Source organism: Notechis scutatus, chromosome Z, assembly GCF_049901735.1.
Source record: "Notechis scutatus isolate UNSWTSFEM ecotype Mainland chromosome Z, rNotScu1.2, whole genome shotgun sequence".
NCBI classification, from domain to species: Eukaryota; Metazoa; Chordata; class Lepidosauria; order Squamata; family Elapidae; genus Notechis; species Notechis scutatus.
In genome coordinates, this window is record NC_142025.1 from 106,209,295 (window position 1) to 106,227,666 (window position 18,372).

Below are 18,372 nucleotides of genomic sequence, written 5' to 3' on the forward strand. Positions count from 1 at the left end.
CATCCCTAATTTTATATTTCTTTTTTGACAGAATAAAAAGTTCTTATTTCCATGATGATCAGAAATCAAACAAAAATTGCAGAATTTGTCCTTCTAGGATTTGGGGAATACAGTAAAGCACAGACACTTCTTTTCCTGATCTTCCTAATAACTTATGCAGTATCTGTAACTGGAAACACTCTTATTGTGGCACTAGTTATCTTTGATCGTCACTTTCATACACCCATGTATTTCTTCCTGGCGAACCTTTCCTTTTTGGAGGTTTTCTATAGTTCCAATATATTTCCAAGATTGCTTTGTGCTCTTCTTACTGGAAATAACATGATTTCATTTAGCAGCTGCTTCACACAGTGGTATCTCTTTGGTTCCTTAGAGGCTACAGAATGTTGCTTACTTTGTGCAATGTCCTATGACCGATATCTAGCTATCTGTAAACCACTGCACTATGCAACAATTATGCAAACCCAAACTTGTATCCAATTAGTTGCTGCATCTTGGATAAATGGATTTATAACTATTGTGACATTATTTCATCTCATGTTACAGCTAACGTTTTGTAGCTCAAATGAAATGGATCATTATTTTTGTGACTACTTTTCACTTCTTAATCTCTCTTGCACTGACACTAGCTTGATAGAAAATATTGGTTTTATTGTGGCTGTACTATTCACACTTCCACCTTTTCTCCTAACTCTGATCTCTTACATATATATCATAGCTGCTGTATGGAAAATTCCTTCTACCACTGGTAGACAGAAGGCTTTTTCTACCTGTTCCTCTCACTTGATTGTGGTTTCAATTTTTTATGGTTCTCTCATGATTGTGTATATGCTACCAAAGAATAATGTCAATAGAAAAATAGAAAAAAATTCCTCTCTGTTATACACAGTTGTGCCCCCTCTCACCAATCCTTTCATATACAGCCTAAGGAACAAGGAAGTCAAAAAGGCACTGAAAAATAATATTAAAAAGCTTGTGCAATACAAAGTCCCCAAAACTAATTAATATAATAAATATATAATAAAAGAAAAACACCACATAAACTTCTTTTTTCTCAAGCATTTATTTATTTATTTATTTATTTGTTTGTTTGTTTGTTTTTTAATTTGTTTTTTAATTTGTTTTTTGTTTGTTTGTTTGTTTGTTTGTTCGTTCATTCATTCATTCATTCATTTATTTAGTGTATGGCATGTGTTATCCATGGATCACCAAGGAGGCTGCCTCTGTGAAAGGAATTTTTATGGGCGGTGTTATCTTTACCCACAGGACAACTTAATGCCGGTAGGCAATCGGGGGAGGCTTCTTTCTTGTCCCTCTATAGTTTATTTGCTCATGGGAATCGAGCTGCAAAGCAGTCAGTCTTGGTGGTGAGCAAGCCCAGCATCTTACCACGTGAGCCACTTCTTGAGTTTGACAAAATAGAATAGAATAGAATAGGGAGGGGAGGGGAGGGGAGGGGAGGATAGAGAAGAGAAGAGAAGAGAAGAGAAGAGAAGAGAAGAGAAGAGAAGAGAAGAGAAGAGAAGAGAAGAGAAGAGAAGAGAAGATTTGGCCATCTGTGATTAGACGTACAAGGAATTTGTCTCCAGTGCAGAATCTCTCCATGTACATGCAAAGCCACAGAATAGTATTAATCACAATAATGTACCAGCAAGGGAGGGTAATAGAGAAGATGAGAAGGTTATTAATAATAATACAGTCATACAGCGTGGATGAATTTACTTAGACATAAGACTGTATTGTGTGGATTAGGTGTTCAGCAAAGTGATGGCATGAGAGAAAAAATGTCCCTTCATCTAGTTCTTTTGGCATGTAAAGCCCTATAGCAGCATCCCAAAGGGAGAAATTGAAACAGATTATGTCCAGGATGTGAAGGGTTTGTGGTTATTTTCTCAGCCCTCCTTCTGACCCATGCAATATACAGGACTTCTATGGAATGCAGACTGGTTGCAATTATTTCTTCTGCAGTCCTAACAATCAGTTGGAGTCTGTACCTATCATGTTTAATTCCTGTACCCCAGGCAGATATAAAAGTACAAATGATAGATTCAATAATTCCTGTGGAGAACTGTATTAACAGCTCCTGAGACTGTCCAAACTTTTTAACATTCTTCATGAATCAACAACAGGAAGAACATGACTAGTAACATATAGGGAAAAAAAAAACCTGGTTTGGGACTGCATACTCTTGAAATGTAAGGGAATCGTATATAGGGTTCTGGAAGACTCTACATGGCAATAGACTAAACAGCAGCCCATCTTTGTACTGTAATATTCCGGTAGAAATTTAACATCACAGTTGCCACTTTCGCTAAATATGATTACCACATTGACACAATGGGAATCTCCCTATAATCTAGTGAAACTAATCAGTTGTAATTTGTCTTTGTCCATGATTATTATTAAATAATGCTTCTACATTCCTGCATAAGTTTAATAAAGAATTTGTGTACATCTACCTAAGAGGTTACATTTGTTTTATCTGTATTCTTCCTAATATACTTCATTTCTGTATATGGTTTTTTCTAATATACAATATGCATTATACATTACATTTATGTATATGGACACCAGTTTTTTCTAATATAAATTATGATTGGTAATTTAATATATATCATTATTATGTTTTGAGAGTTCTACAGCATAAATCCCCCTTTTTAAGAGAGTTTTGGAGAGCTTGTCAAATTAAAACATACTGTACATATTGTTTTTCCCCCCAGCTACAAACTTCACATTGTGGGCTTGCATGAACCGGCCTTTTATCTTTTTTCAGATTGAAATTTCTGGATTCAAAAGCAGATTCAAACTATGTGATCCAACATTCAAGGGCAGAACTTTTTTAAAGGTATTTTATGATTTCAAATTCAATCTGAATTTTTTTATCCACAATCCATAATGGGGAAGCATTAGAGAAAAAAAATCATCTTTTTTGTTACATGAGATTAAAATAGCAGAGTGAATGAATCTTTAGCCTATTAACCTTTAGATATTAACTCTGTCAAGTTTTCACAGTTTCATCACATTTTTGTTATTATTGCTATTGCATTCCTCCACAGACATACAAACTTTCAATATCTCTTTCAAGAAAAAAGAATGAACAGTACATTAGCTTCCAATCATAAGTCCCCCACCATTTGGGGGGGGGGATAATTCATCGTGTTTATGTTTCGTTTTTGTGAAAATCCTGGAAGGATCTCATAATGCAGTTTAAAATATATTGGTTATTTATAATACTCTGAAAAGAAACAGATTGCTTGCATAACAACAGGATCAACTCTGTCTTTACTGTTGGGATAAAACAAAACACCCAATTTAGGGATTTTTAAAAAATGTGAATGGCAATTAATTCTTTCCTAAATGACAGGTCATACTCTCCTGAAAAGAAGAAATGCTATTTTTATAGTTGTCTTATAAATCTTTAAAAGGGGCAAATTTTTTTCATCAATTTATGTTTCTGCCTTTAACAATGCTGATGCATGGTGTTTTAATTACATCAGTGGGAGTTTGTTTATTTGTTTTATCTCCCTTAGCTGGCAGGCTAGGATTTTTGTATATAACTAATTAGCTGACAAAATGGATAGGCAGTAATAGCCATATGTTTTGCAGTTTTATTTATTATTTGTCTCTTTATCATTCACATTTATGAACTGTTGGCTTCATATGCAACAAAAAAACTATTTTTCAGATATTCTGGCCAAATATATAAATTAATTTTTCTAAGGATACAGAGGCCTTAGATATGCAAAGTGCTTGAGGGATTTTCCCATAAAGGCTTCGAGAAATGCACAATGATGTAATATTTTGCTTTCCATATTAATCTATGTTTTTTCCCATCCAGTTCATTTTTGTTTGCTTTCAAAATAGATATCTGTTGGTTGCATATCTACATTATCTTCTCCTTAATAAAAACCAACATTCTTGGACAGTAATACTATTCAGGTATCACTATTTTATACTTTTAGTTTAAATTTTAGCATATCTAGATAAACAACAACATTTACATTGGTAGTAAATTCTTCTGCATCAAAAAATAAAAACAAAAAGCCTAGAAGAAATTATTTTAAATTAAAACAAAAACAAACTAATGAAAACAAAGGCAGATTGATTCACATCTTTATATATTAACATGTGGTAGTACATATTTATTCTGAATAAGATAAAAGGAAGGAATTTTTCACCATGAAATACTTCAACAGAGAATACCAAGCAGCATTATATAAACTTTGTTTGTTATTTGGAAATAATTAAAGAATTGGTCTTCCAAACAAGAATGTTATGTAGAATGTTTCAAATATATAGCTAGCGATGTTCAGTTATTTCAGCAACCACCACAAATTTGGTATCATTAGTGTCATTTTATGATTAGTAGATTAAATTGGCACATTATATTTAAGTAAAGATAGCAGCATAGGTGCTGTAAAGGTATGTGGGAATGGTACATATTTATTCTGAATAAGATAAAAGGAAGGAATTTTTCACCATGAAATACTTCAACAGAGAATACCAAGCAGCAACAGAATGGTAACTAGCATTATATAAACTTTGTTTGTTATTTGGAAATAATTAAAGAATTGGTCTTCCAAACAAGAATGTTATGTAGAATGTTTCAAATATATAGCTAGCGATGTTCAGTTATTTCAGCAACCACCACAAATTTGGTATCATTAGTGTCATTTTATGATTAGTAGATTAAATTGGCACATTATATTTAAGTAAAGATAGCAGCATAGGTGCTGTAAAGGTATGTGGGAATGGTATTGGAAGACAAGAGGAAAGTTAGACTACATTCATGCAAAAGATATATCAGTTTGAAAATGCAAAGGGAAGCATTCCAGTACGGACCTTCCCTCATGTTCCAGATAATGAAATGAAAGTAGAGGAGGAATATGTTTAAACATACAATCTTGATTTTAAACTTTCAAGGTAGTCCAGATGAAGCATAACCATGAATACTAGCTGAATGTAAGGTTAGATTAAAAAGAATCTTGCTTAGGATAATATTTTGCATGATGGTTGTCTAGTCTGTAGCTCTTCCTCCTGTCTCCTTAGGTCATTCCCACATATCATTCCAGGTGCCCAACAAATAGAAAATAATATTTTTGTTTTAGTTTAAGTGATTATACTTTTGATATTCTGTTATATCATTATTAGAATATAGTATAGATAAACCAAAAAATCTATTCATTATTATATTCTGAGCATTGGAACTATATAATTTATTGCCAGCTTTGCCCTTGAATACCTATTTTATCCTATATTTAATTATAAACTATGTAAACCGTAGTTTTTAATATTTTTTGACAGAGTCAAAAAGATTTTTTTCTGTTTAATATATTTGTGTATGCAAATGTAATGTTTGACTGTATGTGGAAATATTATTCAACATAAGATAGCTTCATAGAAAGCAGAAATGTTTTAAGCAGCATATAAACAAGAATTTTCATCTAAAAAGTGTTTTATGTTGTTATGATAATAACAATGTATCATAATGAAACTTATGTATACTTCTTTTTAAAATACAATACAAAAATAAATATGTATGCATTTAATTGGGTTTAGAACAGTATTAGTTGAAAGGACATTAAACTGTTTTATTTGCATTAGATTAATTTATAGATTCACATTCTATCCTTCAAAATAATATGACAAAAATAGTCTTTGATTAGTTCCATGTTTTGCATCATGAACAATGGTCAGTCCATTTAAATAAAATTGTCAGGAAAAGCAAAATATACATAAATATAAATATTTTGGGAGTATAAACAAATGAAATTTAGAGATATAACATCTTTCAGCTATCTCTGTCAATCCTATTATTATAGGGTATAATAGGATCTATATCAAGTATAGAAAAAAATTAAAGTGTGTCAGTCAGATGATAGATAAGACATTAAACACTTTGACATGTTGGTCAAAATAAGAACAAACTAAGAAAAAAGCTTGAATATGTCTATGACAATATCTTTAATTTGTGCATTTTTTCTCTTTTTCTTTTTTAAATAGGAAGTGGATTTCCTAGTTGCCACAATGTTGGGGAATCAGACAAAGATAGATGAATTCATTCTGCTTGGATTTCATGAATTCTATGAATTTCAAACTTTTCTTTTTCTGAGTTTTTTAGTAATTTACATTGTAACCATGATTGGAAACTTTCTCATTGTTATGCTAGTCATTTTCAATGAGCATCTTAAAGTGCCTATGTATTTCTTCCTAGGAAGCCTTTCTTTTCTTGAAATTTGTTATAGTTCCAATATATTCCCAAGGATGCTTTCAGCTCTCCTAACTGGAAATGGAACAATTTCTTTCAGTAACTGTTTTATGCAGTGGTATCTGTGTAGTTCTTTGGTAGCTACAGAATGCTGTTTATTGTGTGTGATGTCTTATGACAGATATCTAGCAATCTGTAAACCACTGCATTATTTGACAACCATGAATTCTCAGACTTGTATTCATTTAACAACTTCATCTTGGATCAATGGATTTGCTGTATTTTCAATATTGCTCATTTTGATGTTACAGAAATTAACGTTTTGCAGATCTAATGAAATAAACCATTATTTCTGTGACTATTTTGCCCTTCTAAGCATTTCCTGTAGTACAACTTGGTTATTGGAAATTATGAGTTATATTGTAGCTGCTATCTTCACACTTCCTCCTTTTCTCTTAACATTTTTATCCTATGTATATATTATAGACTCTGTCCTAAAAATCCCCTCTGTCACTGGAAGGCAGAAAGCCTTTTCCACTTGCTCTTCACATCTGGTTGTGGTTTCTATTTTCTATGGATCTCTTATGATTGCTTATATGCTGCCAAGAACTGAAAAAGCAGATGTGCCAAAATTTTCCTCTTTTTTATACATAGCATTGCCTCCATTAGCAAACCCATTTATATACAGTCTAAGAAATAAGGAGGTCAAAGAAGCCCTAAGAAATAGTATTGGTAGACTGATACTATACAAACCAACTTCTCCATTTAGGATATAAAAATGCTATATCTGTGAAAGGTTTGATATTATTTCAAGGTGTTTTTTTTAAAAAAATATTTATTTATACATTAAAATCACAATATTATGTTATTGAAACTCCATCAGGCCTATTTGTGCCAAAGTGTCCAAGTCCCTTATCAAGTACACTTTCACCCCATCTTTATGCAGAAGGATACTTAAGGCAGAGCCTCTGAGAATGATCGAACTATATAGGATGGAATGTACATTACATTGAATTGCTTCAGATAGTAAAGATCCAAATTATAATTGGTTATACCCGTAATCAATAATTGATTTATATTCCAGGAGTTTCTAATCTGATTGCTTTACCAAAGCATTGCCTTACAGGTTGTCAGAAACTTTGATAGATGTGCTTGAAGGAGTTATAGTTTGTAGGTTTTGATTCTATTACAAGTGCAAAAAAAAGTACTCTGTTGTCATAGTGATTGCTTCTTTGTGTTTTGCTTTTCTTGCTTCTTTGTGTTTTGCTTTTCTTTACCTTTGCAGACATCTGTGATATATTTAGGAGTTCTTATCTAAATCATCATTAAAATGCATGAAACTTGTAATTTTTTTATTTTCTGAACTTATTAATATTTTTCTTTAGAAATAACTAAAAACCTAGTTCATGCCTTATTAGTGTTTTACCTGAATTATTATATTAATTTGGGGGTAGTAATTAGATTGTTCTCCATCTATTGGGTCAGGTCCTAAATCACTCATAGGTGATTTCTGTAAATGATGGTCTTTCCCAATATATCCTTACTTCTTCTTGTCAATCAGTATATCAGTTGCCAAATGTTTGGAAGAATTATCCAATTTATCATTGAGACTAAACATCAGGATCAACTAATTATTTGAATCATTTAATTAAAATGCATGTTTTATCTATTTGTTCAACCATACAGAAAAGGGCAATCAAATTTTGCTTAAATTAAAATGACAGCTTCACATTTTAAATATGATTCTCACCCTATTCCTACTCTCTATAATGATCTGAATTTTTGGGTTATGTTGATTTCTTGGTTTTTGAAGATACACTTTAAAAAGCTAAGTTTGGATGACCATTTGTCTGAAGTGGTGTAGGGTTTCTTGCCTAAGCAGGGAGTTGGACTAGAAGACCTCCAAGGTCCCTTCCAACTCTGATCTGATATTCTATTCTATTCTATTCTATTCTATTCTATTCTATTCTATTCTATTCTATTCTATTCTATTCTATTCTAGAATGTGTATAGTACTCATGAATGTACAATGGAATACCAAAGAAAAATAAATAAATCTTTTAAATAGTGTGTGTTTTGTTTCCTTGTTTTTTTGTAATGGTGACTAATTAAAAGGATCAAGTCATTTAGCCAGTCTGATCACATGTAGTTATATTAACATCAATTACAGCATTCAGTTTCATAAGAAAAAGAATAATTTTATTTTTTAATAGTAGTAGTAGTAGTAGTAGTAGTAGTAGTAGTAGTAGTAGTAGTAGTATTGCACATGTCTAAAGAATATCCCTGTTGAGAAGAATCAATCCTTGAAGCACCCAAAAAAGGGGCAGTAAGCATGATCTTTCCCTTTTTCACAGGGATTAACTTTTAAGGCAGAGGGCAAATCAATGTACTGCAGTGTCTCCCATTCCCAAAGAAGCCGTTGATCCAGAAGGGCATTGTGGTTGATGGTACTGAAAATTGTAAGGCTTCAAGATACACGAGGATAGATGCACTGCCTCTATCTCAGTTCTACCAATGATTATTTAAGTATAAGCTGTCTCTGTACTGAATACCATTGATTAGTCGTCCCCCCAACATTTTTTATTGAATGTTTGTATATGTATGAATGTTTGTATATTTTTGTCCGAAGTAAAAATTGGGAATATTAGAAAGCTGATGCTTCTTGGGTCACAAACTTAATAGCATATATTCGTAAAAAAAGCTATGAAAACAAGATTTATGGCCTAATACTAAACGGTAGAGACACAGAGTTTTATTTATTTATTTATTTATTTTGATTTGTCAATTGTTTACAAGATAATAAGTACAAGTGTATACATAGTTGTGAATATATGAAATGGGTACATATAAGAAAAATAAAAGAATAAGAGAAACAATAGGACAGGGACGGTAGGCACATTGGTGCGCTTATTTTCTTGAGATACTTTGTTATGAAAAGTAGTAGGAAATTTTTCAGGAAGAATAGCAGCATTAACACAGTGAATTGAAGCAATAGGCACTAGATTAACATTTCTCCTGTGGGATAATTTATGTCCTCTTGAGAGGAATAGAGACAGATAGAAAGAGAGCAAGTTATGATTATGTAAGCTTCCAATCACCAGAAAGACAAATATTCAAAAAGTGTAGATATAAATAATGAAATGCTGCAACAGTCATTCTGAATCCCAAAGATGCCCTTGTTGTTATATAACAGAGGTAAGCCTCTTTGTATTTCATAAGTTTTTTCTGACAATGTTCAACCAAAAGAATGCAATCATTTTTTTTAAAAAAAAGGGTTTCTTGATAAACAGTTTATGTGGTATTGAGAACAATGGTTTGCCTTTTATTCATATAATATATTTAGTGTTCTAGTAAATCAAAATAAAAGAGTGTTTGCACTCTTTTGCAAAATGCAAAATGCAATACTCACTTGCCCTTTAACATAAAATCATTATTGCAGAAGTGTCACGAGGAGAGAAAGAACTGATTACCCTTTTCAGAAGGAATGTATTGGTTACTGTTTTATCCTATTTCTCTTTTTCCCCTAGGATGCAATAGAAGATCTGTTTATTTAAAATATATTCATTTTAAAAAATATTCAATAAATGACCTGAAGAATTAGATGAATATCACAGAATTTATTATTTTGGGTTTTGGAAAATTTGGACAATGGCAGTCTATTCTTTTTTTTACTTTTCTAGTGTTTTATATTGTAGCCATGGCTGGGAATATTCTCATTGTAATTTTAGTTGCTGTTGATCAACATCTTCATACACCCATGTATTTCTTCCTGGGAAATTTGTCATGCCTGGAAACTTGCTATATTTCAAATATTTTACCCAAGATGATGGTCGGCTTATTGACTGATGAAAATACCATTTCATTCAATGGTTGTTTTTTGCAATTTTTTTGGTTTGGTTTGCTAGTGGCTACTGAATGTTATCTCCTATCTGTAATGTCATATGATCGATATTTAGCAATATGCAAACCATTGCATTATACAACAAGTATGAATGCTCGGATTTGTATCCAGCTAGCAGTTTCTTCATGGATAAATGGCCTTATAGCTGCTTTGATCCTTTTAAGTTTAATGCTACAACTTACATTCTGTGGTCAAAATGAAATTGATCACTATTTTTGTGACACTCTTCCATTAATGAAACTTTCCTGCAGTGATACCAGCTTGGTAGAACTTACAAGTTTTATCTTTACCTTTGCATTTACACTACCTCCTTTTGTCCTTACCATGACTTCCTATATATACATCATAATTACTATCTTGAGAATTCCTTCCACTATTGGGAGGAAAAAAGCCTTTTCCACTTGCTCATCTCATCTGATAGTAGTTTCTATGTTTTATGGAGCCATCATGATTGTATATTTGTTACCAAAATCTGAAGCACTTAGTGAGGTTAGAAAAATATTTTCTCTATTATATACAGTCCTTCCCCCTGTTGCAAATCCTCTCATTTACAGCCTGAGAAATAAGGAGGTGAAGGATGCCATTAAGAAGACATCAAGAAAGTTTATATCATTTAGGTTTTAAAGAGGACAGTTATGATGGTTAAAAACAAAAATATTGTTAAGAATTTACTTTAAATCTTTGAACTTTCTGCTTTCTTTGTATGATAATTCATACAGTAATTTGTTGACAGATTATCCCAACTGTTTTCCACCTCTTCAATCAAATATTTAAAATGTTGGTCTGTATAGCCCTTGATCTCTCTCTATACACTTTGCTTCTTATTTTCAACAATCATTATATTGTTTGGATCTTTGTGAGAGATATCAGTTTCACCTGATGATACTTTAACATTTTCTTTAAACATTTATTTTGTAGGGGTTTTAATCAGCCATAAAATCAGCTGCCAAATGTTTATATTATTGTTGTACCTATACTAGGAAATCTTTGTGATTATTGTATTTTATGATTATTTTATAATAGTTAGAAATAGTTACAATACTTCTTATATTCTTTTACAAACACAAACAATATATTAATAATAAAGCAATCACATATACAAAATAAAATTAATCTGAATTTTACTTTGTGAATTCTTGTTTTTTTCCTCTGTCTTCACATACATGGATCAAACAGGACATATCCCACATTGCTGAAGCCATCATTATCCTCAGCTTCAAGAAAGTGAACAGATCTGGCTAATTGATAGATTTATTAGTTTTTATGCATAATTAGTAAGTTGTATGCATGTCTTCTAGATTGTAAATTGCAAGATTGTATAAAGAAAGAATCTATTATGTGAGGTAATGAACAAACAGGTTTTCATTCTAATTTTCCTACCTATGTTCATGTGTTAGTTTTATACCATTAAATTGAACGATATACTCAATAATAGCAATAGCACTTAGACATATACTGTTTCACAATGCTTTACAGCCCACTCTAAACAGTTTACAGCATCAGCATATTGCCCCCAACAATCTGGGTCCTTATTTTACTGACCTCAGAGGGATGAAGGCTGAGTCAGCCTTGAGCCTGGTGAGATTTGATCTGCCAAATTGCAGGCAGCCTGAAGTATTGCATTCTAACCACTATGCCATTTTGGCTCATCATAAAGCAAAGTATTCCATTATTTTTGTTCTTGGTACATTCAGAGACATCTGGTTTCATTTCCAGAGAAATCTAGTGGTGAAAATTGAAAAACACTAGCATAGATTCATTTGCCCCTCTCATTTAATGTTTGTATGAAAAGTAATATCAGAGTAACTTGACAGGTGCTAATCTATTAGATAAGAGAAGGACAAAACTGTACTTTGGGCTTCATGTTACTTACCTTTTATCTAACTTCCCTAACAGTCATCTCACTGATTTAATTTGTATCCACTTCAGTTTACCAGTTCTTTTATATGATGTAAGCATTACTATTATCTGATAAATTTAAGTTGGCCTTAATCACTCACTTTGTTAACAACTGCAAAGAACAATGTTTGGTGATTAACTACCAAAAAACTACAATAGTAGTCTTTGCTTTAAAAAGACTAAAAAATGTTACAGAGAATAAAATTGATCATGTTAAATGTTTTAAACATTTATGGATGGTTTCACATGCTATTGGATCTTGGAAGCTTCATAATTATATAAACCTAAGCACTAAGGAACTCAATAACAATACTGAATTTCTGTCACATTTAGGCAAGGAATGTATAACTGAAGTTGAAGTTGTTTGAACAAATATTAATGTACAACTAGGCTGATTTCCCTAATTGTAAATCTGTAAACACAGGTTTCCCATGTGCCTAAATGGGTATCAAATGCTGTAGTAAGACTGTAAGTAATATCACTGAAAAAAAAGCATGGCTGCTCATATTTACTTATTGATTCTAGGGCCATCTTTTTCACTACTATTGAGCTGGGTACTACCCAGTGGTGGGATTCAAAAAAATTTAACACCAGCTCTGTGGGCATGGCATGGTCGACCTGGTGTGGCTTGGTGGGTATGGCTTGGTGGGTGTGCAAGGGAAGGATACTCTAAAATCTCCATTCCTTTCCCATCCCACTAACAAAAGAAGACCCAGCCGATCAGCTGGGACTTGGGAGACAGAATAGATGGGGGCAGAGCCAGTCAGAAGTGGTATTCTGAACTACTCACAATTTCCACTACCAGTTCTCCAAACTACTCAAAATTTCTGCTACCGGTTCTCCAGAACTGGTCAGAACCTGCTGAATACCACTTTTGGTACCACCTATTGTATACCTGAACATTTGGGTTTTCTTGCCTAAGTGTAAAATTTTATTTTTCTCTTCAATAACTTCAATACCTATTGAAGAGTGAAAAAAGGTAGCAATTTGTACCTTACATTTAACTCTAAGTAAAGATTAGGATTCTGTTTCACATGAAAATATTAATGAATAATTAACTTGCAAAAAAAGTAAACTTCTGGTGATAGTAATAAAAGTAATAATTTAAGAAATTACTTCTTCACTCACACTCACTCACACTTACTCACACACACACACAGAGAGAGAGTATATACATATAAAGAAAAAAGTCAAGAAAGAATATTTCATGCATATTATGCAGTAATATGAAAAATCTCCCAAACCTATGACATATTTAAAAGGCCATATTTTTGAAGCTTTTCCAAAAAGCAGCAGGGTTGAGGTCAAATGGACTTTATGGATATGATATTCCAGAAAATGAGAACAATATGAAGGTATCACTTATTATCTCTTGAACAGATATCACTTATTATCTCTGGGTAGATTTAATTGAAATTTATACTGTATCTTTGATATCCAATTCTACTTTATAGTATGTACTAAATCATCTAGGTCTCAGTCTCAGAAACCCCCCCCCCTTTATCTATCTCTATCTCTATCACTCTATCTCTATCTCTCTCTATCTCTCTGTATATCTATCTTCATGTACCTTTCCCTGCATCAGTTTTACACTGATTCACTGACATATGAAGAACTGTCCCAGTGAGATGGCCAATGGTTGAACTCGTTCTACAGCAATGGAACCAATTGGCTATCCCTCCCATTCGCATCTCAAGTTTCAGTCATATTTCAGACAGCAGTGTTGGGCATACACTGCTGAAAGTGGGATGGCAATAGCTAAATTTGACAAATAAATAAAATAATATCCTTTATATCCAATATGGAAGCTTCTTTTTATTTGTTAATCTTCTCTTTAAGGCCAAAAGCTCTAGATATTCATATTTGTTTTGTTTTCCCATGATCACGCAGATGTAATTATCATGCAAGCTGTTAAGGGAATGTTAGAATATAGAGAAAACTTTCATGAAGTAATGTTTATAACACCAGTTTCTTAAAGTAGTCCACCATGAATTTTTTTTTTCAAAGGCTCAAAAGTAAGTCACCTCCCATTCATAAGTCTATTGTGAATGTAGCAGGATATAAATGTAACTAATTAATCGAAGTTGTTTTAAATATAATTTAAAAAAATAAAACAAAGGAGATGTATGAATGAATGAACATATGTTTGTGTTTGTAAATAGACAAGTGCAGATATATGGACAGGTGTGCGCGCACACACTCATACACATACATATGCACACACACACATCATGTTTGGGCTTCGGCAGTTACCCCCATTTAAATTATGAGACTCGAGCCGAACTTCCAAAACTTAAATAAGATTTATTAAGAGTAAACATGTCGGCACTGTCTGGGTGTAGCCAACTCTGGGACACATCATTTATTGTCACATTTGATCCTGGTTTTCCCCACCCCCCAGGTCTATCATAATTCATATTCTCCAATGGGACACATCCATAGCCAAGAGTCATCAATCCTAATCTCCAGTTAGAATTTTGTATAGCAGAAACTTCGGTCACCTAAAAACTATCTTTGAAAACATTTATGGAGTATAAGCTGTCCACTGCTCCCCCCTCCCTTTCTGTTGGCAACTCTAAAAAGACCATAGAAATATTTAATGAGTTGACACATCATTCAGAAAATCTCAACATATATGTCTGTGTGCAATATAATGATGCGTATATAACTCTCTCACATATACACACACATCTACAAACACAAACATACATTAGTTATTATGCCTCTTACAGAAATACAGAAATTAAAATATATTGAATAATTTCATTGAAAAGACAATTATTAGAAAACATTTTTTCTAAAAAAAAAAATACAGGTTGATATTTAAGAAGGATGATTTAAAAAACAAAAATGTATTTCTGTGCCAACTCAGAAAACTCAAACTGCCCAAGGACCTGCTGATACAGTTCTACAGAGGAATTATTGTGTTTGTCATCTGCACCTCTATAACTGTCTAGTTTGGTTCTGCAATATAAAAAGAGAGACACAGAACTGCAGAAAAAACAATTACTACCAACCTACCTTCAATTGAGGTCCTGTATATGGCACGAGTCAAAAAGAGGGCTGTGAAAATATTTACAGACCCCTCACATCCTGGACATAAACTGTTTCAACTCCTACTCTCAAAATGGCGCTATAGAGCACTGCACACCAAAACAAGGACAGTTTTTTCCTGAACGCCATCTCTGCTAAATAAATAATTCCCTCAACACTGTCCAGCTATTTACAAAGTCTGCACTACTATCACTATTAATCTTCTCATCACTCCTTATCATCCATCCCCTCCCACTTGTGACTGTATGACTATAATTTTGTCACTTGTATCCTTACAGTTTATATTGGCTGTTTCCCAATATAATTTGATTGCTTATTGTACCCTATGACTATTATTAAGTATTGCACCTTATGATTCTTTAGTCTTGACAAATGTATCTTTTCTTTTATGTACACTGAGAGCATTTGCACCAAGACAAATTCCTTGTGTGTCCAATCACACTTGGAGAATAAAGACTTCTATTTATTCTATTCTTATAAAACACTCTAACAGGAAACATGAGTATTTCTTATTTCATTTTAGTTTGTAATTTTTATATGCTATTGTTCCAATTTTGTTTGCTTACTTGTTTATTTTTAATTAAGATTTGCATAGATTTGAGAATAAGAACACATTGATACATTTTTTTAAAAAAAATCTTTAAACAAGGCTTAATAAAAAAATGTGTTCAGTCTTGAAATTAAATAATTTATATCTTTAAATAAAAAAAATATTTAAGATCAAAGTAAAGTTATCTACTTATAAGAATCTTGTTTTGACTAGACATTCTGACTATAATGGGAAACATTCTTGTTCTTCTGTTGATTGTCTTGGATCCACATCTTAAAAGCCCTATGCATTTTTTTCTGGGGAACCTGTCTTTTCTGGAGGCTTTTTACAGTTCCAGCATATTTCCAAAGATGATTTCAGCTCTGTTGACTGGAGACAGAACAGTTTCTTTCAACAACTGTTTCATACAAATGTATTTTGTTGGTTCTTTAGTATGTGCAGAATGTTATTTACTCTCTGTGATGTCTTATGATAGATATTTAGCAATATGCATACCATTGCATTATGCAACTAGCAGTTGTTTCTTGGATCAATGGATTTATGCCTTTGACTGTTCTGCTTGTTCTGATGCTGCACTTAAACTTCTGTAGCTCCAATGAGATTGATCATTACTTCTGTGAATATTTTCCTATTCTAAGACTTTCCTGCAGTGATATTAGCATGCTGCGAATTTTGAGCTTCATGGTGGCCTCCCTATTCGCATTTACTCCTTTTCTTCTGACACTTACATCCTACATTTATATTATTATTGTCATCTTAAACATTCCCTCTACCATTGGGAAGCAAAAGGTTTTTTCCACCTGTTCATCTCACTTGACTGTAGTTTTCATTTTCTATGGATCTCTAATTATTGTATATTTGACACCAAAGACTGCAATTAGAAAGGACATTCAAAAATTTCTCTCTTTCTCATACACAGTTTTGTCTTCTCTGGTCAATCCATTTATATACAATCTGAAAAATAAGGAAGTGAAAGATGCCCTAAGAAACAGTATCTGCAGGAATTTTTGTTTACTTTTAAAACAAATCAGAAGAAAGTTTTCTATTCAAAGGAGGAGGAGGAAAAGTTGTGGGAAAGAAAGATAATAGTGAGATTCCTTTAGTCAATATCAGTTTACTTTCTTCCCAAACTCTGTTTATACATAAAAATCTGCAGATATTGGAATGTTAGAATATATTATATCCAGGGGTGGGATTCTACCAGTTCTGTCCATCTCTGTAGAACCAGTTGTACTGAAGAGCAGCAGACATAGAACCGGTTCTATGTCTGCTGCTGTTTTGGCACACCCACCTGCCTGGGTTCTTATCTGTTCTTTATTTCCTGCTTTTTCAATCTCAGCTGCTTTGTGTGGCACAGCTGTGTTTGAAAAAGTAGGAAAAAAGGGCTTTTCCAACCGCTGCACACCCGCACGCAGTGCTGCTCAGCTGTCTGGGCAGCTCAGCAGGTTGTAAATTGCACTCACGTGACTCACGCGATTCACGCATGCATGCACAATGCAGAACAACAGAACCGGTAGTTATACCGGTCGGATCCCATCCCTGATTATATCATAAACTAGGAGTAATTTTTTTCACTGCCATCTGATTAAAAAAATGTATTGAGCTTGAGAATTGATGCTCAGGATCATACTAGTTGTTACAATAACACCTTAAATGAGATTTTCCATGTTTTTTTTTTAAAGCTTCGAAAGATTATTAATCAACATATATAATAGAATGTTTTTACAAGTGCTAAACTGCATGAGGGACAAATGAGATTATGCATTAGGAAAACAATTTGTTCTTTCTACTCTTAATTTTAGAGGACTTATTGTTGTTTAATTGTGTTATTTTGAATTATAGGCCAAATATTTGACATATTATAGTAGTTACGTTGATTATGTTAAATTGGAGGAATTTCTTTTCTTTAAATCATTCAAAAGATGGAAGATCTCAACCAATGCATATTTCAAAAATGTAAATGTTTCTATATTCAAAAAGCATTTCATCAATGTTTCTCTTTGGCACTTAGAAACTTATCTGGAACATTCTGCCCCTTAGAAATAGAAAAAGCTTCTAAGTTGGAAACAAAGAGACAAAGAACAGCCAGTTTGCTTGAGTTTATTTGAAGGTTCTAGCAGAGGAGCATAGCTATTGTATATCTTTGATCAAAGATCAATAAACTCCAATCTGAATGTGCAGCTTCAGGAGAAACTCACATGAAGTAGTGATGGAAGAAGAGAAAACCCACCTAGCCAGATAGATCAGCCAATCAACCCTGGTAATCAGTGGAATGGCAGATGTTGCAGCCAGCTTGCCCACATATCCAGCAATTTTGCTGTACTGATAAAGTCAGAGTACTAGAAACCAGAAGACAATTAGTCACCAAACCAGAATATGGGTGGGTAATTTTGGGTGGTCATTTCACTTAGTCTTAAACTATGAAATTACCAGCTTTGTACCAATGTAATAGATTATTGAGTGTAGCCTTCAACATACAGTGAATTATTATTGTTAAATCTATTAACAAAAGCAATAATTTTTTATAAATTTTATATTAACAACATTATAAAATATTGTATTAAAATATTGTATATCCAGTATTAATTCTATGGTTACATACATAATACATATGCTCTTATACTTCTTGGTCCCTGGCTTTTACTTCTTCATTTTGTTTCTTTGTTTGTATATTTATGACCATAGTCATTATCATTAATTCTGAAATTTGAAGATTATGAGCATCCACAAATCTATACCTGTACATATTAATTTTAATAC

The 18,372-nt window shown here is 32.7% G+C and overlaps 3 protein-coding genes and 1 pseudogene across 3 annotated transcripts; all 4 read left to right on the forward strand.

Moving 5' to 3' along the window:
* Window positions 1-54: 54 nt before the first annotated feature.
* LOC113427427 (olfactory receptor 2AP1-like) lies at window positions 55-1,005 on the forward strand. The gene has a single exon (XM_026689920.1). The coding sequence runs from the start codon at window positions 55-57 to the stop codon at window positions 1,003-1,005; it is 951 nt and encodes a 316-aa protein (XP_026545705.1).
* Window positions 1,006-6,027: 5,022 nt separating this feature from the next.
* On the forward strand, window positions 6,028-6,984 carry LOC113427426 (olfactory receptor 2AP1-like). Its single transcript, XM_026689919.1, has one exon. It carries the CDS (start codon window positions 6,028-6,030, stop codon window positions 6,982-6,984), a length of 957 nt encoding a protein of 318 aa, XP_026545704.1.
* A 2,921-nt stretch (window positions 6,985-9,905) lies between these two features.
* On the forward strand, window positions 9,906-10,733 carry LOC113427425 (olfactory receptor 10A7-like). The gene has a single exon (XM_026689917.2). It carries the CDS (start codon window positions 9,906-9,908, stop codon window positions 10,731-10,733), a length of 828 nt encoding a protein of 275 aa, XP_026545702.2.
* Window positions 10,734-14,664: 3,931 nt separating this feature from the next.
* LOC113427424 (olfactory receptor 10A2-like) lies at window positions 14,665-17,311 on the forward strand (annotated as a pseudogene).
* Window positions 17,312-18,372: the final 1,061 nt, after the last annotated feature.